Consider the following 20,363-nt stretch of genomic DNA (forward strand, 5'->3'; position numbering starts at 1 on the left):
TTTTTGTAACCATAATTATTTTCAAATGACCATGGTTTATTGGAACAATATCATTCATGCATGAATTATCCTAGTAGGACACGTGTCTTGGAAAGACAATTAGTTGCCAATTAAATAATTAAAACAAAACCAGTGCAGTTGATTAAAGAATTGAGTTCACGAAAGGAATCCAAAGACAGAAGATGCAAAAAAATAAAAGGTAAAAAGAAGGGAATGGTTGGTCATGAATTATAGTTAGTAGGAATCAAAAAGATTGGAGTGGGAGAGTGCTTTGTGCATGTTAATCCATCACCATAGATTTTGGGTTGTCACACAAACAAAAGCTAAAAGTTGCAAGTAGCACGACTCAAATCACATTCTTGTTCCTCTCACTTTCCCAAAAGAAAAATGGTAAGAAGACTCAAAAGTGAGATTTTTTGCCGTGCATCTCATGTTTTTTGTACAATTTTTATGCTAATATTATAAAATATTGTGCAAAAAACATAAATTGATGGAAAATCTATGAATAGTCTAAATTTAAGAGAATTTCCTAAATATTTTTCATAAGAAGAAACGCTCAAAAGGGTTTCAAAAAAAAAAAAGAAAAAGAAACGCTCAAATTTTAAGGGAGAGGAGAGAGTGTGTTTTTTAGTGCTTGTCCCTATCTCTCTCTAACTTTCATGTTTCTTAATTTAATGTTACTTAAAGAAAGAGAGGGAAAGAAACCTACATTTTGTAACCTTTTTTTCTTTTGCAAATTACATTTTATAACCTAATAATATAAACATTGCTTGCCAATTTAAACTTCAAAAATTTTCCCATAAACCAAAGCATGACATGCACCAGAACAAATATAAGATCTAACAATTAAGGACATTGATAAGATCTAACAATTAAGGATATAAGATCGCACGTTTCATTTTTCCAAAAGAATTAAATGTGCGATAAAAAAATCTTATGAACAAAATGTGTGATAAAAAATATAATGAACAAAACTCTAACGGCTAACAATTGTGATGTATATTATACATCGATACATATTGAAAAACCTCTAAACTTTGGCATACTAAAAAACCCTATAAACTTTCGACAAAAAAAATAAAAAATAATAATAATAAAAACCTACAATCTTTAGCTTCGATTGTTTGTTTGAAATCGATTAGAAAAAATAGATTGGTTTGTATGAAATAATATAATATAATATAATATTATATATAATAATGGCAGTAGGCTTGTTGTCCATCTTGTACGCTTTTCTTGGACGACGCTTTATCAAATTCAAAGGTCTAAAACCTCGTCGTTTTCTGCTGTTTCCTTCAGAACTCTGTCATCTGTGTTCTTTTTGCTGCTTTCTTTTACTTCCCTCTGTTTGAGGGGAGAGAGAGAGAGAGAGAGAGAGAGAGAGAGAGAGAACCAACAAACAACAACACCAAATGCAAATGTAGCCATTTCCTTTTCTGAGCCTTACCCACTTCAACTTTCCCGCTCTCTTACCCATTTATGAAATATAATCTCTCTCTCTCGCTCTTTCTCTCTCTAGTTGTCATCCGTCTCTTCATCTTTTCAGGATGCATTAAATTTGCATCATAGTTTAGTTTTCTCTGTTTTTTTTTCCAGAATAAAAAAAAGATGAATACCAGAGTACGCACTAATCTGCAGACCATGAAAGCTGCTGCTGCTATGAACCATGATATTAATAAAGTAAGTTGCTTTTCTTTTTTTATTTTTGGGTTGTAATTCTTCTTCTTTCTTTAAAGCTGAGAGGTCGTATAATTGACAAATTTCGAGGCCAGTGTGTTTGTTTCTCGAGAAAAAAGTAAAAAAGAAAATTCTGTGTTCTCTTCTTCTAGCCTTCTAGACCTTGAAACCTTTCTGAAAATGGAGTTTTGAATATGGGCAACAGGCATCTGAATTGGGTTTTAAAATTTACTTGAAAAAGTAAAGGCTTTTAAATTTTCTTGTCCATTTTTTTCATTTAATTTCATAACTAATGAGATATTAAATATTCTTTACTTCCAAAATATTCTTTCCATTTTTGTTTAATCTCCGACTGATCTGTGAAAAGTGAGGCATTTTTTATCCAAAAATTCTTTTACTTCTCAAGAAAAGAACAGTTGTTGTTTCTCCCTTTGGAGTCCTTTTTTCTCAGACACACTGATCCCATTTTTTTGCTCATAACATTGATATTGTTTTGGTGTTGGATTTGTAAAGAAGGAGAAGAAAATGGAGACTCAGAAGAGCAGAGCAATGGGAATTGATAGAACTGCAATCAATTGGCGTAAATCGAACCGAGAACGAAAAATGGCATTGCAGAAAGATGTAATCTTCCAACATTTCCATTGGGTTTCTTAATATCTGCAAAATAGTTCTTCTTTTAATGTTGTTGTTATTTGATATGTGTTCGTTGACTTATTGGTTTGGTTTGAAATATGCAGGTTGATAAGCTGAAGAAGAAGCTCAGACATGAAGAGAATGTCCACAGAGCATTGGAAAGGGCTTTTACAAGACCATTGGGAGCTCTGCCTCGTCTTCCTCCTTATCTCCCTCCACATGTTTGTACAATTATCTCTCTCACTCCCTCTCTCTCTCTCTCTCTCTCTCTCTGAAAACCCAGAAGAACCCTTTTCCAAGATTGGAAATTGATGAAGAATGCACATCATTTGGATTGATGCAAATTGCGATGCTTTTTGTTTCAGATATTAGAACTTCTGGCTGAAGTAGCTGTTTTGGAAGAGGAGGTTGTTCGGCTCGAAGAACAGGTTGTTAATTTTCGACAAGGCCTATATCAGCAGGCCGTGAATCTGTCCTCCAAGAGTAGTGTCGAAACTTTGAATGATTCGATTGAGCAGACCCCGATTCGAGGCTCTAAACATCAGAGGTCAAAATCTTTGTCACACAATGAGTTCATGTCAGCAGCATCAGCCAGCAGGCTTCAACCTTCTCTTGCTCGCTGTGCTTCGAGCAGAAGGATGATGTCCACTGATCATATCGTCTCTGATCGAACGGGGAATTGTTCTACCAGGCAAGTCAATGGAAAACAAACTCCCAGGAAACCCAATTCCTTCACACCTATTGCAGAAGATGGTAGAGGAAAAGAGAATTGGTTATGTCCTAATGCAGCGAAGGACAAGCAGTCTCCTGACAAGAAAACTGCTAAAATTGTAACCCCAGTGAAAAAATCTCGTATGAAACATGAATCCGTGGCAAAATCTTCGGACTCTTTGAAGTTAGAGGTATGTAGTACTGTAAAAGTTGTAATTAGACTCAATCTGTTACGCATTGTGGTTATTTATTTGTGCCTGTAATTGTTCAGCCAGAGTGCAGATTAGTAGACCAGGAAAGAATACATGAGAGTTCATCTAGTTCTTCGGATGATAGGGTTCTGGAAGCTGATAACACTCCTAACAAAGTGTCTGAGGACATTGTGAAGTGTTTGTCCAGCATTTTTGTGAGGATGAGCAGTTTGAAGGACAAGGTAGAGGAATTGGGAAGTTCTAGATCAACATTATCTGCTCATGCATCAAATGGAGAGACAGGGTTTCGAGATCCTTATGGTATTTGTTTGGAATTCAGAGACATAGACGTTGGCCCCTATAAACACCTCCGTTCAATTGATATTGGTTCGATTGATCTCAACAGAACAACAAGGGCGTTGATTCTGATGCACAGATTAAAGTGAGTTTTTAGTCTGTCTAATCTTGGTCCTCCAATAATCAAACTGCTTGCGATTGTGTTTAATTGATTTGTCTTTTATAAAAATCAACAGGTTTCTACTTGGAAAGCTTGCCACAGTGAGTCTAGAAGGTCTTAACCATCAGCAAAAGCTTGCATTTTGGATCAACACTTATAATTCCTGCATGATGAAGGTAATACTGCATCTCTCTATCCAAAATACCGAAAACCAAATATTTATAGTCCCAACTGCAAGTTTGATCAATCATTTTTTTCAATACATTGAGAGATTGTATCTTTCACCTTTACCTGGTGTATCTAATACGAAAACAACGTACTTGAAACTGTTTGTATTGTAGGCATTTTTAGAGCATGGGATACCTGAGACTCCTGAAATGGTTGTAGCACTAATGCAAAAGGTAAGATCAATCCATCTCTACCGATTTCATTGGACATGCACGCACACACGAACACACATTGGATTCCTTAACCTTATATGCCCATAGCATCATGCACAGTACTTCGTTATGTGATGTTCTGTTTCTGTTAGTGTCAACTGCTATTGTACAATAATTTTTCGTAAATTGACATTGGCTGTGCTTGCATCAGGCAACAATAGGTGTCGGGGGGCACCCACTGAACGCAATTACAATCGAGCATTTCATTTTAAGACTGCCTTATCACTTGAAATTTGTAAGTATATTCACCTTAAATTCATTATCCTTTTAGGTTATGGTCTACTGACTTTTGTTGAGTGACTCAAGTTACTCTCATCTAATGCATATTGCCTACAAAATGCAAATTAAGTTTCACAATCTTCCTACTCTTAAAAACAGACATGTCCAAAAGCTGCGAAAAATGATGAGATGAAAGCTCGCAGCATTTTCGGATTAGAGTGGTCTGAACCCTTGGTTACATTTGCACTTTCGTGCGGAAGCTGGTCCTCCCCTGCAGTAAGTTAATCTCAAACTTAATTCAGATTCGAAACTTGTGTGAAATCGTCTGTATAAACCCATTCGGTTCGTTCTGATATGCAAAAATTCTTGTGAAACAAAAGGTGAGAGTGTACTCAGCAGCTCATGTGGAAGAAGAGTTGGAAGCAGCAAAAAGGGAGTATATACAGGCAGCAGTTGGCATTTCAAGGACAAACAAACTGATCATCCCCAAGCTTTTGGATTGGTATTTACTCGATTTCGCAAAGGATTTGGAATCATTGGTGGACTGGATTTGCATGCAGCTACCAAATGAACTGAGAAATGAGGCAGTTCAATGCCTTGAAAGGAGGGGAAGGGACGAACCCATTTCACAGTTGGTGCAAATAATGCCATACAATTTCACCTTCAGGCTGCTCTTACAGAAATGACAGACACGTTTTTTTTTTTTTTTTTTTTTTGTCAAAATTTTTTGGTCCAATTCTTTAGTATGCATAGTTTTGTGAACAGTGGTTATGGTGGTGGGTTTGATGAGGGAAACTTGATAGGGTCCGGTAGCTCTCACATCGGATAAGACCAATGTACTGGTCGAGTGTGACCAAAATACAAAAGGTTTGTGCTTTCCTGAGTTGCCCTGACGCGAGTTTTTCTCGGGTTTGTATATTGGTATAGTAAACAAGGTACTGAAGTACATATAAAATTGGGTTTGGGAAAGAGGGCAATATTTTTGAGTCAATTTTATGTATCTTTGCAAGATGGTGAAGCGAAAACTATGAGGATTAATGCATGAATGCGGACACGAATTCTGATTAGTCGAAAAGAATGAATGATTCCTAGCATGTAAAAGAGGCAAGCATTTCTGGTATGCTAATAAGCTAACCCACCCCACATGACCTGACCAAGATGTCTTTTTGTTTGATTTTTGTACAATAATTTTGCATCTCTAAAATGATATTTTTGGGTGAAAATTAATTGCTAGCATATCTTTTTTTTTACCTTTTATACACCCTTATTATTTTTTGTTCATTGATCTTTAATTTATTTAACCCGACGGCTAAAAATTGATAAGAGTGATAAAATTGGGTGTGTGGATAACACTACCCAACAAAATAATTCAATCCATTGAAAAAAGGGACCTCTAGGACTCTAGCCCTTAACTCTGGTTGACAAATTGGCAGTACATTTTAGCTTCCAAGGGAGAAATAAAGAGAAGTAGGGAGAGAACTGTTTCGGAGAGTAATGTACACAGAATGTGTTCACTGTCATGTGATTGTATAATGTAGAGTTGTGGAGGGGAACCTACACACAACATTGTATTATTAGTTTGAGACGTCACTGTGACAGTGAAATCATTCCATGTAAGTCTTTTTGTTGCTTTTTGGGTTTTCCCTTCAGCCCTTGACAAACTTGACACAACGGTTGGTAACAAAATTGGCCAATCAATTAACGGGCTACTCTATAATGCAACTCAACAATTGAAACCGTTTATATTTTAGGTCCTCATTCAAATTGTTTGGTCATCTACGACGTGCAACAACCAAAAACACAATTTGGTAGATGAAGCGGAAATGAAATTTTGATAACTAAATGGCTAAACAATTACTAATTCGTATGATTTTTGACATTCGAAATGAACGGTTCCAATTGTTGAGTTACACCTCGGAATAATTGAACGGAAAATAGTAGTGTTGTGAAGGGATTCCCGCTTGCCAAATTATGAAGCAGGTGAAGTGAAACAGTTGGAATCTTGCTTTGCAAAAGGAAAAAATTGCTGAGGCCCCTCTTGTTTGCTTTTCTAACTTCAATCATTTGCTTTACTTTGAACCAAAATGTACAATACATACACATACGTACACACACCTCCCTTCCGAAATTTGTATTATTTTGCTAAAAGTCATCGCTTGTGGGTTGTCACTTGTCAGCTGCTGAAGACTTGGATCAATAGAACGAAATATCAAAACGCGTAAACTAGGAGATATACTTACATGTAACTGGGTTTATACCTCTGCCTTTTTCCTCACTTGTGTCACGAGAGGACAGAGAGAGGCATAGGATATACGCTGCTATGCCATGTGTCAAGTGAGGAGAGAGACAGACACAAATTCACGCATCGCATGTAAATTCTAGAGCCAAATGATGAAAGCATCATTATTCACACAGAGCAACTGAATTTTGGATTTCATAGGATCCAGTTCTTTACAAAGTCAGAGGGAAAGTAATCACAAGACTGGGAATATCAATGATTTGGATAATGACAGATAAAAAATGGGAGTAAACGCACAAAAGAAAAATTAAGGCATGGCAACAAACTTAAACTCAATTACAAGAAAAAATAAACTTGATACGTTATATACCTAACGGGAAGTGGTATGATCTCTTCGGTGTGGGTGAAGCCTCCTCCGAACGATATTCTATGGCAGCAACTACATTGAAGTGAAAAGTACTTGGAGTGTTTTGGGGCTAATTTCCTCAAAGTTGTGCCCGTATGGGAACACATTGCAGAAATTTAGACCTCAACCAAACGGTGAAGGAACAGGCCCTGGCCCTGTGAGTGCATCTGATCTTTTAATGCTTCCCATACCGCATATAATGCAACCGGGTGATGAGAGAGCGGAAAATTTAGCCCCACAAAGATCACAAACGTCATATCCAATAGTTGACAGACGACTAAGTGTGGCGGCACAGAACTGGGAAGGATCTTCAAATGGATCAATGGATTTATTGGACAGACCCCTTTGCACACACATATCAACTAAGCTCCTCAATTCTTCCTGCTTACTTGGAGGTGCTTTGGATAGCAGGAGTTCGAGCATCTGCTTCGAATAAGCATAATTCTGCACCTCCATATTCCGCTTAATTGCAGTTCGAATACAATTTATCCTGTGCTTTGCCAGAAGAGGCAAAGAACCCAGGTGGCGTGAGAGTCTTGCCATCTCGTCTTTTGCACTGATTGCACTAGGACCTTGAACTCTTTGCAGCCGCCCAATTTCCTGCAAATGAAAACCAAATTCAAGATAAGTTATGTGCCACTATTCAAAACACAAGGTTTCAGATCAGTTTTTTTTATGGGATCTTTGATGACCAATAGAAATCAATCTTTTTTATGGGATCTTTGATGACCAATAGAAATCAATCCCGCAAGAGTTTTTAGTCCCATAGTGTTAATATATTGGCAAAGGGTTGTATTGTCCATTCACTCAGCCTCAAAATAAGAGCACACCCATCTTTCTTTCTTTTTCCCTAGAAGAATGAATAAAATACCCGAAGAAGAGTGACTGCTATCTTATATTGAGCACAGATGGTCCCTTGCGCTTTAATATCAGCTCCACGAGACTGATCCTTAGCCAGTGCAAGAAAAGCTTCATCAAAGCAAGACAACGCATCTGAAAGTTGATTTTGCTCAAGGTGGGCAACTCCAGTCTTAAAACATACAGAAGCAGCAGCCCCACGGGGTACCTGTTACGAGGAAAGCCAGGAAATAAAAATGGATTGCGGGAATTCGAGAAATAGTTATGGAAGCTTGTGTACATGTACATGTATGTATTACCTGTCCAGGACGCACAGAAGATGGTGGAGAAGGAGGCTGCGCTGAAGGTTTTCCAGAGTCAGCAGAAGTTGGAACCCCAAGGACACTAAGATCAAGAGGCTGAGTAGAAACTGGGAACTGAGTTGATTGAATATGAGATTGATGCTGCGCGGCAACCTGGCCTGAGGATGGTGGGACACCACCATCAGGAAGTCCAACAGGCTCGAATGGAGCAGAAGCCAGCTGACTAGCTTGAGGGGGAACACCAGCATCAGGAAGACGAACATTGGCATTGGATGCATTGGCCTGGTTAAATGCTTCCTTGTTGCTTTCAAACCCTTGAGAAGCTTGATCCATTTTTGAAAGATAGGTCCCAGGAGGGGGCAGTGCGGCCGCAACCTGAAGGGATGGTATCGTATTCTGGAAAAAGTCCTCTGGAATAGGCGCAGGACCAACCCCCTTACCTGTTGAGGTAGGAGCTTGATGTGATACTGTTGCAGGTTGTGTAAACGAGTCCATACCAAATAGATCACCAGGGGCAGAGCCTACACGAGGAGCCACTGACCCACCGTTAGCTGGAGGAGGAGGTTGGGATAACATCTGGCTAAGGTCCTGGGATCCAATAGTCAATGACTTGGTCCTGGTCATGGGTGGACCCAACCCTTCACCGAGTTTGAGCTGCTTTGTGGCTTCTTTGATTTTATCCACGTCCACTGCAGTAGAAGCAATTGGCTTGTCTCTTATTCGAATGTGTAACTTTTTAGCTTTTGAAGTTCCCTCTTCATCACTGCTGCTACCATCAGCTGCACCGTACATTGTTTTCTTGAATTCTTCTTCAGCTTTAGCCTGTTCATCTGCTGCAGAGGAACTGGCAAATTGTTTGTTGTTAAGTGTTTCCAGACCCATCAGCGAATCACCACCGGGCACTCCCTTGGACATATTAGATGTGGACATAGACAACGGCAGACCATTTGGCTTGTTGTCACCACCTGCTGATTTAAAAGCTTTGACCAAGCTATCTTCCCTTACTTCTACAATGTTGCCTCTTCCTTTGATTGATCCCAAGTAAACACCAATATGATCAGCGATAATGGATGGAATGGTGCCATCGTCAGTCTTCATGTATGGCATCACCTCTGCAGCCAGTTCCCACTGAGGTATAGCCTTCATGTTTGTTGGGGTTTTGATTTCCCAGTTCCCACCACCCCATTCAGGACCTTTAGGGACCATACTCTCAGCGGCAAAGTTAGCAAAAATTCCTTGAGTCCACCCAGTAGAACGGGCTCTTAAAATTCTTTCACAGTATCGTCTTAATTCTGAATCTGTGCCATCTTCTTCCAGTTTTTGAGCCAGACGCCGCATGGCACTGGGGTTTAGGTGGCATATAAAGAGGTCAAGCATACTTTCATAATCACCTATAACTTCAAAGGTTTCTTTTGCACTATCAAACTGCCCAAACCTGCCAAGTTTATCTTAAGTTATAAAACAAAAGTTGCTTCAACGAAAACCAAGTAACTGAGAACTATTTTTTCCCAGAAAGTAACATGAAAACCATCAATCCATCAGTTCTTTAGCAATGAGTTGGAACCATGGATGGAGCAATTTAAATAAACGACAAAAAAGAGAAACCTTCAATGCCGCTTGACAAGCATAACTCATGAAAAGGGATGTCAAATATAAGCTCAATACAAATTCAAGTACATAAGCATGCACTTGAAAACGAATTTTGATCTACCAGAACAACTTTTGTCAAGCATTATCACAGATTGAATAATTCCTCCAAGCATAGGTAGACCAACAATCCTTCATGCACAAGGTAAAGATACTACCAATTCCTATTTTAACCACTACAACAGAGTCAATCCCCTATAAAGTAGCAGGTTTTTGAGAGTTTTTGAGTTTCTTTTATTATTTATCTCCTGCTATGTTCAGGGACGGATCCAGGATCTATATCTGGGGTGGGCTGAACTTTGAAGCCAAAAATCCAAGAACAAAATTTAATGCCGTTGTTTAGGGGAATTGACCATTTAATGGACTCAATGGTGTAACTAAATTTGGGCAAAAACAAGTGAGAAAAGAGAGACATAAAAAGATTGATTTCAGGGTTTTTTCTAGTACTTTTCAATAAACTGCATCCATGAATTTTTATGGGTTAGAAGTTAGAACTTAGAAGAGATGAGCATGTATATTAATTATGAGGAGGAGAGAGAGTGAAAGACTGAAGGGGTAAGTAAAGAGAAAAGCTGATATCTTTAATATTTTTTAGGCTGAATGGGTTGGATTAGTAGAACTCAGGTGGGCTAGATTGGCTAATGTACCTAGGTTATTTCTCTTGGGCTCAGATTCGGTTGGGCTACAGCCCACCTCAGCCAGCCCTAGGTCCGTCTCTGGCTGTGTTCCACGTATTCATTTCATAATCTTGTACAACATGCAAAATTCAGAAAACTCTCACAAGTTAATTTTCTCTTTTCTGATACCACTATTAGACACCATTTACTCATCCGTCTCTGGTTGTGTTACACATATTCATTTCATAATCTTACGCACTATTAGATATGTGAGAGTATGATATCAGAAAATTTAAAATTGAGCGGCAATCATCAAAGAAAAAGAGACCTAATGAGTTCGTTGAATAAAACTGTTAGAAACATAGAGAAATAGAAAAAAAAAATATATATATATATATATATATATATGGAATAAAAATAAAAAGAACACTTTGTCATATCTACATACTTGATACATGCATAACCCAACTGGTGGAACCGGTGGAACAAATGAGAGGTTGGAGGACATCTTGGATAATCTCTGGAGCGCAGAAATTCATCTTTTAAGACAGACAAGGCAGTCGAAAAACGGAGAGCTTTGATGGCATAGACACCCCTCAACACCTAAGTTATTTCACACGTTCAGTAACAAAATGGACAACTACCAAAATTTGTTAAACACCACATTGTTTTTAACTCACCTGAGTAAACTGGGGTCCAGCTTGAGATAGTGAGACAGAAAGATCTCCACAAACAGGAGAGCCTCTAGCAAGAATATCAAGAGACCTTGGAGTGATACGCAGGCTGTCAAACCTTCATTTACAAAGTGTCATCAGCAATTATTCAAGGAACCATATTTATTAAGGTTCAGAAAAGAAGCAACTGACAGTACAATCCATAATGTTATACTTCTTTATGATGTAAAAAGCATAAAAATACTTTTGAAAACAGATAGCATGTGTATAAGATGAGATAGATCACTGGAGAGAAAAGAAACCTTGATGTTATTTGATATAATATCTCTGGAAGGTCAAGTTTCTGCTCAAATCTCTCTTGCATTGTGGCAAATCCAATAAGAAGAGGTTCAAGGAGCCCAACAAGACAGCTCTTAATCTCAACTCCCTTCTTTTGTCTGGGGTTTATTTCTGTTGGGGTAGCAAGCAACAACCGATCATTCAGCGCACCAACCAAAACTGCAAAGAAATACATCATAACGAGTCAGAAGGATACCAGCAGAGAGATACATTCCCGTATCAGCATAAGCAGCCACAGAGATACGTACCTGCATAAGGCATACTGATAGAGAGAATAGTCCTTACTTTCCCGTCCCAGCCAAGCACGCTAATTGCAGTGGTAGTAGAAAAGAGAAGTGCAGGCCCAACCCATAAAAGTGATCTAAAGTGAATAGAGGTCAAGTGCTCAAACAAGTTGTAACAACCTCAATAACTCAGTCAGATGAATGATTAGCAAACAAAAAAAAAAAGTAAAAATTTTTACACCAAAATGTTGTAAAGGATATCGAAGGAAGTCCTTTATCAAATTTTGCGGAACTGCCTGCCAGTATATCTAGATCTGCCGAAACTATAAGCACCCTGTGCGTTGTTAATATTCCAGCTACATAGCCCCTAAGAGTTTCTTGCCAGTGAACCTGTCAAATTATAGCAGCTGGAGCCTTGAAGGGGCAGATTAAAAATGTTTTGCACATTAAAAAAATTAAAGTCCACACAAGTGCGGTCTATCAAGAATACAGTTCCAGAAGAATATAGTTGCATGTCTTGTGAGAAAGATGTTTCTTTTTTAATAAGTAGCCGACTATGCATTAATGGATATACATACAGAAGAAATATGGAAGGCTATGTGTCAGATGCAACCATAGCGAACAACAATAAAGTTCTCTATTTTACGAACACAAAGAAAATTTGCTCTAGTTTTATCTTATCCATGGGAAAACTGTAGTCTGCATGTAAAATACACAAACTTGAGACTTCATTAGCTTGAAACTGAAACTTTCTTATGAAATGTGAGAGAGGCAAAAGGGAGTGGAAAGTTTTTACCCTCCCCACCATATATTCTTCTTGAATGGTAGTTTCAAGTTTCAAATGAGGAAGTGTAAAGGAGAAGAAAAGTTATGCACTAAGCAGCACACCCTAATTACTTTCTATTGTTCAACAATAAGTATTAAACCAGAACGGTTATATGATCACCTGAAGTACAATCTCATTTAGTTTCAACTTAATTGACTTTTTCCCTTCACCCCTTGTTGCTATATAATGACCACCAGAATTGGAAAGCCGGTATCCCTGAATCAACTTTGCCAAGCCAATCTGACTCCCATGAGAAGCAAACATCAATGTTGACTCTACAATCACAGAATACTATGATTAGCACATACTATTGATGAAAACTTTTTTACAAATTGAACATGATAATAAAATTCTTCCCTCAAATACCTATTGGAGTTGAAAAAAGTCGATCCACTTCACTTTCAAACATAAATTGCATTGGACCCTTGGGACCAGCGTCAGTATCCACAGTTTGGCTTTCCTCAGCCAATAGATTCTTCTCATTAGCTTCGGGAGAAGCCTTTTTAGGCAGAATATACAAAACCAGTCCAGTCTTATCATCATCAAGAATCGCAAACTGATTTTCATTAGGTCCAATAAATGCTGCATCACGACCTACAAAACTCAAAGATGAAATTTGTGAATGATTACTAGATCTCTTGCATGCACAGTAGACATTTCAGGGGAATAAAAGCATCCAATACACAGACAAACCTTTTATTGTGGTACACTTGCTGTTTGCTGCCTGAGTATTGGTATTTTCAAAATAAAGCACCACTTCATTTGTAGCACCACTAAATTCATAGACAACAAGAAATAGACCCTGTTTTTTACCGTAGGCCATGTACTTTGGATGATATTCCACATTTCCAGGAACCTATGAAAGAGAGGCGAAAAGGATTATTTCTCTATCATTAGCACCACCAAACAGGAATCCTCATAAAAGCTAATGGGAAAGTTACAATGACGTCACACTAATTCAAATGATAGCATATCAAGTCAAAATACTACCGTTGTGTAAAGTTTTTTGTAAATGCTGTCTGCTCCAGAACAAATGTTATATGCCGTAAGTTGTAATCCATCAACATAAAAGGCCCTGACAGGATAATGAAGAACCCGGTTCTCTTTATTGAAGAAATTTAACTCCAGGTGAAATGGCTGCAAGTGAACCAAAGTTTTTACAAATTAAGGAAAAGTAACACAAGACACAATCAATCTTTTGCTAAGACAACTTACCTGAAATACAGGAAAGTCCTTCAGATGATGCTTAGTGTCTATAATAGTAATGAGGGGCAGCCGAGATATTGGGGCACTTTTGGCATGACCTTCCATAAAATGCTATAGCAATAATGCAAGGAACTGAGTCAACAGTAAACTGAATTATAACAACTTAGGAAGTCAGATTAGATCAGACAGGAAGTTCCCAAGAAGTGTTCTAATATAAAGGAGTGGGACAGGACAAAATAAACTAGACTATGTTTTATGGCCTGATTACATAAAAACCTATCCACGGTCTCATAACATTACAAGCCAAATTAAAAAAAATTAAAAATAAAAAATAAAAAAAATTATACATCGCATATTTAAGATAAAAGTGACATACGCTGTGGAGAAAAGCCTTCCGAGCAATGTCTGATATTGTAAGCTGACTGTGGCTGCAATAAATGAAAAATTATTAGGCAATATATAATACTAATAAAGTTCAACATTGTACAAAGCAGCAAACAAATTCAACTCGACAAAGCCTTTAATCCAAATGACTAATTTAAGAGTGCAAGTCTAAACTTGAACCAAGAAAAGCAGTAATATCACACACACACACACACACACACACACACACATGTACACAAAACAAAATTTAACTCAACAAAGCCCTTAATCCCAAAGAAAATTTTATGAGTGAAAGTCCTTTTTTTTTTCTTTTGTTGAAAATGATTGAAAGTCTTAAGATTTGAAGAAAAGCAGTAAAATGATTAACCAAAAATTCAGTTAACAACTGCAGGTGTGCCATTAGTAGTAACCCAAAAGAAGTAAAAGGTTAAAAAAAAACTTATTCCACCAGTAATTTCCAAAAAAAGAAATACGACTAAGCCTAGTGTCAGTATCTCAAATTTGACATCTTTTTTTTTTTTTTTTTTTTTTAATGAACAAAAAGCTGAAAACTGTAAATGGGGAAACACTTTACAAATGTAAAGCATCCGAGGTCAAGACAGCTGACAAAAGATCCTGAAAACAACCTAACAACATTGTAGGAATAATCACCATGTAATTTTTATGTTCTCTAAATTTAAAATCAAACTTCTGCTGATGGCCAGGACAAAAAATCTGGTTTACAAAAATTCTGATCTCACCCTTTCAGATGATGTTCTTGCAGTTGAGCTTGAAGTTGATGTTCGGCTAATATTCCAGATGAACCCAAAGCTGAAAGCTTTTCTTTCAAAACAGATGCTGCAAAATACCACGACAATTAGCATATCTGGTCAATAAGCGCAGCAGAAACACAAGAACTGACAAAGGTTCTATTCATAACATTACAAGTTTCAAAAAAATTTGCTATCTTAAAAACCAAAATATCAAAAGGAAAAAAGGTACAATATTAATGTAAAAGTAGCAAAACTATTCAGGAGAAAACAAATCATGAAATGCTACTTCAATTATGTTTCTCGTCAGAGACACCATGATACATATACAGAGTTACAGAACGTGTAACTGTAAAAGTCAAAGATTAGCAAGCTTACACCCTAAAGTTGTCTACAGATTGACCAAGAAAATGCTGTGTCATTGGCACGTAAAAGGAAATAATCAACTTTGTATCTTAAGAAGTACATAATAAATACGAAAATTGAAGATTTTATTTCCTTGTCAGAATTGTCGATGTCACTAGAGAAGATAAAATACAAGAAAGACGAGCAAAACTATTTAAGCATGCAACAGAGTAAGGTGCCACTAAAGATCTTTGGTGTACTATATGCTACTCAACACGCACTTAATTAGTAAACCTTCCACTCCCAGATGGATCTGAATGCTCAGCTTGTCTTGTTCCACTCTCAGGCAATGCCAAGACAAGTATACAGTCCATTCCAATTTAAATAACCAAAATAAGAAGCATAGTAGACAAATAGAAAATAGTCGGATCAGGATAACTTCTTCATGGTATGTGAAGACCACCTACTAATACATATGATCAAGATATTAAGAATTTCCAACATAAAGTGTATTATCTACCACCAGAACCTTGATGAAATAATTTATTTGTGGAAATTACTGAAAACATTTTACTTAATGATGTGAAAATTTAGATATGATATTATTTTGCTATAATTATCTTTAGACCAAATTATAAGTAGATTCCTTAGATTCCTTAATAAAAGGCATTAGTAAGTAGCATTTCCCTCAGGATGCTGTGGAGTTAACAGGGAAAACTCGGTTGGATAAGACCAATAAATACACTATATTGTGCAAATTTTATTTTCACCTGAAGATCCTCTTGCACCTTGCAAAACTGCAAACAGTTGTTTCCTTCCTTCCCTAGTGTATGCAGCCCGATTTTTCACATTGTCTCCACCTGTCATATTCTACAACAAAAATATAACATTAAAAATAAGCACTTTTTGATACGGGTGCAGTAAGACATGTGTTATGTAAGTGGTTGTGCTTAACTGCAAACAGAAGTGCTGCTAAATTTAATTTTGAGTGAACTTCTAGAGTTTTAATTCGCGGTAAAGGGTAAGCTGCTTCTCCACCCTGCTGAGAAAGGATGCGAGGGATATCAAGTGATTCAATCGCTGCATAACAATAGGAAAACACGGAAGTCAGTGCAAGCTAGGAATATATCAAGTCTTGGTCAAAACAAAGATGACCCCATTGGCGTCTATGCAAGCACAGCATGCCATGTACAATAATTTATAAATATTGCTTTATATTATAAGCAAACATCATATACATATTGCTAGTTTCCTTGTGTTGGTTTTTTTTGTTTTTTTTAACACTATTACAATAAAGAAATGATGCCAAAATGTTCAGCAGAAACACATCCTTAACATGGTAAAGCAAAAGAGTAAACGATAATAATAACTAACCAGCAGGCTCAAAGAAATTTGCTTGCATTGGAGGTCTATTAGGATTAATTATAACCCGTGTTTTCCACACTTGAAGAGTTCCATCCTTGGACACAGTTACCAGTAACCGCAACATTGGGAGCCAGGAAACTGAAGCTATTGGTTGGGAACCCACTTGTGTACTGAATTGCAACAAAAGGTCAAACTTATTATATTAATTAACGCCAGCATGAGATTGGCAAAAACAAGCAAATTTCAAACAAGAGTAGATCATATAGGCAGTAAATATGACATGCCTGTAAGATCATATTGACAGCAACTTAGACATGCCTCTTGTATCTGAAACTATGAAAAACAATCTATTTCAAGCAATCCTATTCTACAAAACCAGAATCTATTGGCCATTACAGCCACCGACAGTATTCCATGGGAAGTGTAATCGCTATTGGCTTGTGGGCAACAACTTTTTTTTATTCCACTTTACAATCTTTCTAGTATTACTACCATAAATACTTAACATTCCAATCATGCTAGGTCTCTCAGTTCACAAAATTTACTATAACCTTAAATCCATTTCTCTAAAGATAAGTAAATAAATTTTGGAAATCTAAACTCAAGAAAATGAAACAAGAATGAATGAATGAGTAATAGAGAAAGGAACATGAGGCATTAATTCATTAGTTTCCACAGGGAAATGTAATCTCTATTGGCTTGTGTTCAACAATTTTTTTTATTCCACTTTACAATCTTTCTAGTATTACTACCATAAATGACTTACATGCCAATCATGCTAGGTCTCTCAGTTGACACATCCCATGCAAGCAGCGTACCCCGTCTATCCCCAACAAAGATCCACTCCAATGTTGGGTGAAAACCAAATGCACCAGCACCAATAAGCTTTATGGTGTTATCGACTGAATGACAAGAACAAAAGATGATGAAACACGCGAACCATTTAAAGGATACTAATTTATTACTCTCATTGTCTCAGACACTCAACAACAAAGAATCGGGTTGCTCAAAATAATAATAATAATAATAATTGGTCTCATCTTACTTTGTAAGGTGTAATGAACCGCATATGTGTGAATGTTGTAGGCTCGAATCAGACCATCGGCATAAGCTACATACTGAAATCGGGAAAAAGAAAAAGATGATTGTGATATCAGAAAACAAAAGGACTACGCATATTACACATTTATCCAAAAGCCACAAATGTATTCTGACTACAAGGACAATAGGAAGAAATTCAACAAAACAACTATATACCAGGACAGGGAGGCGAGGGTGGCAGGCAAGATTGACAATCGGTTTCTTCAAGTCTGTCTTTATTTTTGTCGGTGCTCTTCCTCCTTCAACAGTTCCAACAACTTCATGCATAATGAAGCAGTTCCAAGAATTAGAGAAGCAGTATCAAGAATTAGAAAAGTCGGCATCATTGAACATGATTGTGTGTGTGGGTGTTTATTTATTTTTTTTATTTTTTTTTGTTTTTTTTTGGGGGGGGGGGGGTGTGTCTGTGTGGTTGTAAGGCAGTTAACAACGGAAAAAAAATCAAAAAAACAAAAAAACAAAATACAAAGAAGAAAACCTGTGACACTCATTTTCTTGTGGAAACCGAAAAATACTACAGGCTGGAGAGGTGTCAAAGCTAGATGAACTTCTGTATCAGAAGAAATTTGTTCTGTCTTCTTCTCAGGTGAATGCAAGACGCATGTTTGCTCAGCATCAAAATCACAAGAGCGAATGGTACAGTCCTACAAAAATGGGGGGATAAAGATAAATACCAAATCAAATGTAATACTACATAAAGCAACAAAAACTTAACACAAATTGAATGAAGTAGCAAGGAAACCGACAAATTACATTAACCAAACAAAGAGACAACAAATCTGCTCAAACTATATGTTGTGCTTTGACTAATCTCTTCAAGACTCGTGTACTGGAATAAAATGATAAATGAAATTGCACTGGTTCATGCTACAGCACATATCTTTTAACTAATAACCACTGTAATGCATAGATCTATCTGAAAAGTAATCATGTGGAGTTTCTAACAACATGAATATACATAATATTTGTCCCAATGATCAAGACAGTAAATCACATATCTTCTATAAGTCTCGCAATCAATGAGCACAATCTATTATAGTGACCAAAATATGTAGTGAACATACCGATAAGCACACTTAATGAACAGAAAATACACAAATAAACCCAATGTTGAAACATTGAAATTAGATTTTAGAGCTTTTGATTGGAAAATTGAATGGTGCACAGAAAAAAAAAAGCCCTTCTTCGCAGTTATAATGTTACAAAAAAAATGATTTAGTAAGTTTGTTGGTTTACCATTGGTGGTCCCAATAGCTTAAGCTACTATGAGACAAACCTACAATCATGAGAACAAAAACCTGGAATTCAACATAAACCAGATAGGTGTAGTGAAAGGATTTTTGTCCAAGAGCTAAGATATCTTTATATGATACAATGGTAAGCATAATGTTGATTTAACTTTGTTTCAAAAATACTTGCTGTGAGAATTTGGGCCAACAATTAGTCATAACATATTCAAAAACTAAAACTCGCATATTAACCTTAAGATGAGATCCAAGAAGAAATTATCTATATCTATAAACATCCAAACAGACAAGGGCTTATAGGGAACCAACCTCAAGGATCGCTACCACAGAATGCCCACTTGTGGGGCTATAAGACATGCGGACAATGGGTGTACCAATATCAATAGATGAAATCTTGCTTCCTGTCAACGCATCCATTTCTGTAAAAACAAAAACATTATAAATTGAAAATCACCAAAGTGCAAACGGAGCAAAAATCGAATAAGGACAAACATGTATGTGTGGCATATACACGAGAGCACATTCAATCTATCAACTTTTATGCGGTATTTGGGTTTCATGGAGTCACTGAGTCATCCATGTGGTCATTCCTTAAAAGAAACTAATGATTGATCACGAGCATTACATAACACCTCACGATTTATCGAAGTTTATAACTTTAAACTAATGATTGATTAAGTATGTCAAATGCACCAGTTACATCATATACATGTATAACATATTCAAAGTAGAAAACCACAAGCTATAGGTATAATTACAAACAAAAAGGGGGGAAGGGAGGGTGTTACCAATGATGTAGTTTCCAATGGCGACTGCGACGAGGGCCTGATGGGGATGAAAGGCAGCAGCATGAGGCTGCAACGGTTTTGAGCTGCGTCCGACATGTCGTAGATCCAGGTGCTGCACCGTCGTCCACTCCATCTTAGAGTTTCACCTGAAACTCCAGCATCAGAAACCTATAGATACACACGTACATACATATATATATATATATATATATATATATTATATTGCCCCAGAAATCTCAATTTTTGTTCCGAATTTGGTAGTTGTAATGAAACGAGTAGATCGATGGAGAGAGAATATAGATAGAGAGAGAGAGAGAGAGGATTTGGATCTTACTTCAAATACCTGATCAGTCGGAGATTCAGAGAATCAAGTGAAATGCGAGCTCATCGATTTGACGAGGAAGAAAAAGAAGATGGAGGACTGGGCTGACGAAAAAGGAGAAAAATACAGACAGGGAACACAGCACAGAGACGGAGAGAGCGCGCTTTTGCAACGACCGAATCACAAGGCCGTAGTAGTAAGCCACTTTGGGCTAAAGATGGGCCAGGACCCCCAATGTTCGCTTTTTATTGGGCCTCATTTTTGCAATTGGGTGTTCCATGGACCAAACTATTCGTTACAACTAAAGGTCCGCTTAGGACTTATTCTATGAGAAGCTATTATGCTCACTAGTGCTTTTATTAAAAACACATTTAGAGAAAATGATTGAAAGCGTTT

General features: G+C 37.1%; 2 protein-coding genes across 4 annotated transcripts; one reads left to right on the forward strand and one right to left on the reverse strand.

Annotated features, from left to right (window-relative positions):
- Positions 1-1,297: 1,297 nt before the first annotated feature.
- Positions 1,298-5,370, forward strand: LOC137748519 (uncharacterized). 2 transcript variants are annotated; one of them, XM_068488684.2, is made up of 10 exons: positions 1,298-1,680; positions 2,191-2,298; positions 2,415-2,531; positions 2,676-3,212; positions 3,293-3,654; positions 3,746-3,845; positions 4,011-4,070; positions 4,261-4,344; positions 4,488-4,604; positions 4,709-5,370. In XM_068488684.2, exons 1-10 carry the CDS (start codon positions 1,609-1,611, stop codon positions 5,012-5,014), a joined length of 1,863 nt encoding a protein of 620 aa, XP_068344785.2. In that variant the 5' UTR covers positions 1,298-1,608; the 3' UTR covers positions 5,015-5,370. The 2 variants fall into 2 exon arrangements, with proteins under 2 accessions (XP_068344785.2, XP_088541627.1); XM_088685501.1 differs by lacking the exon at positions 1,298-1,680 and adding an exon at positions 1,833-1,917.
- Positions 5,371-6,731: 1,361 nt separating this feature from the next.
- Positions 6,732-20,134, reverse strand: LOC137746772 (uncharacterized). 2 transcript variants are annotated; one of them, XM_068486778.2, is made up of 25 exons: positions 19,989-20,134; positions 19,646-19,791; positions 19,167-19,276; positions 18,089-18,254; positions 17,767-17,867; positions 17,555-17,627; positions 17,276-17,411; positions 16,519-16,679; positions 16,100-16,224; positions 15,915-16,014; positions 14,791-14,887; positions 14,043-14,094; positions 13,676-13,777; positions 13,451-13,597; positions 13,154-13,316; positions 12,827-13,054; positions 12,581-12,735; positions 11,896-12,024; positions 11,659-11,776; positions 11,374-11,569; positions 11,078-11,189; positions 10,846-11,000; positions 8,131-9,568; positions 7,845-8,039; positions 6,732-7,573 (listed from the first exon to the last, which is right to left on the reverse strand). In XM_068486778.2, the coding sequence occupies exons 2-25, from the start codon at positions 19,776-19,778 to the stop codon at positions 7,097-7,099; spliced, it is 4,869 nt and encodes a 1,622-aa protein (XP_068342879.2). In that variant the 5' UTR covers positions 19,779-19,791; positions 19,989-20,134; the 3' UTR covers positions 6,732-7,096. The 2 variants fall into 2 exon arrangements, with proteins under 2 accessions (XP_068342879.2, XP_068342877.2); XM_068486776.2 differs by having other exon boundaries at positions 19,980-20,131.
- Positions 20,135-20,363: the final 229 nt, after the last annotated feature.

The sequence above is a fragment of the Pyrus communis genome, chromosome 2 (assembly GCF_041283825.1).
Source record: "Pyrus communis isolate YQ-2024b chromosome 2, ASM4128382v1, whole genome shotgun sequence".
NCBI lineage: Eukaryota > Viridiplantae > Streptophyta > Magnoliopsida > Rosales > Rosaceae > Pyrus > Pyrus communis.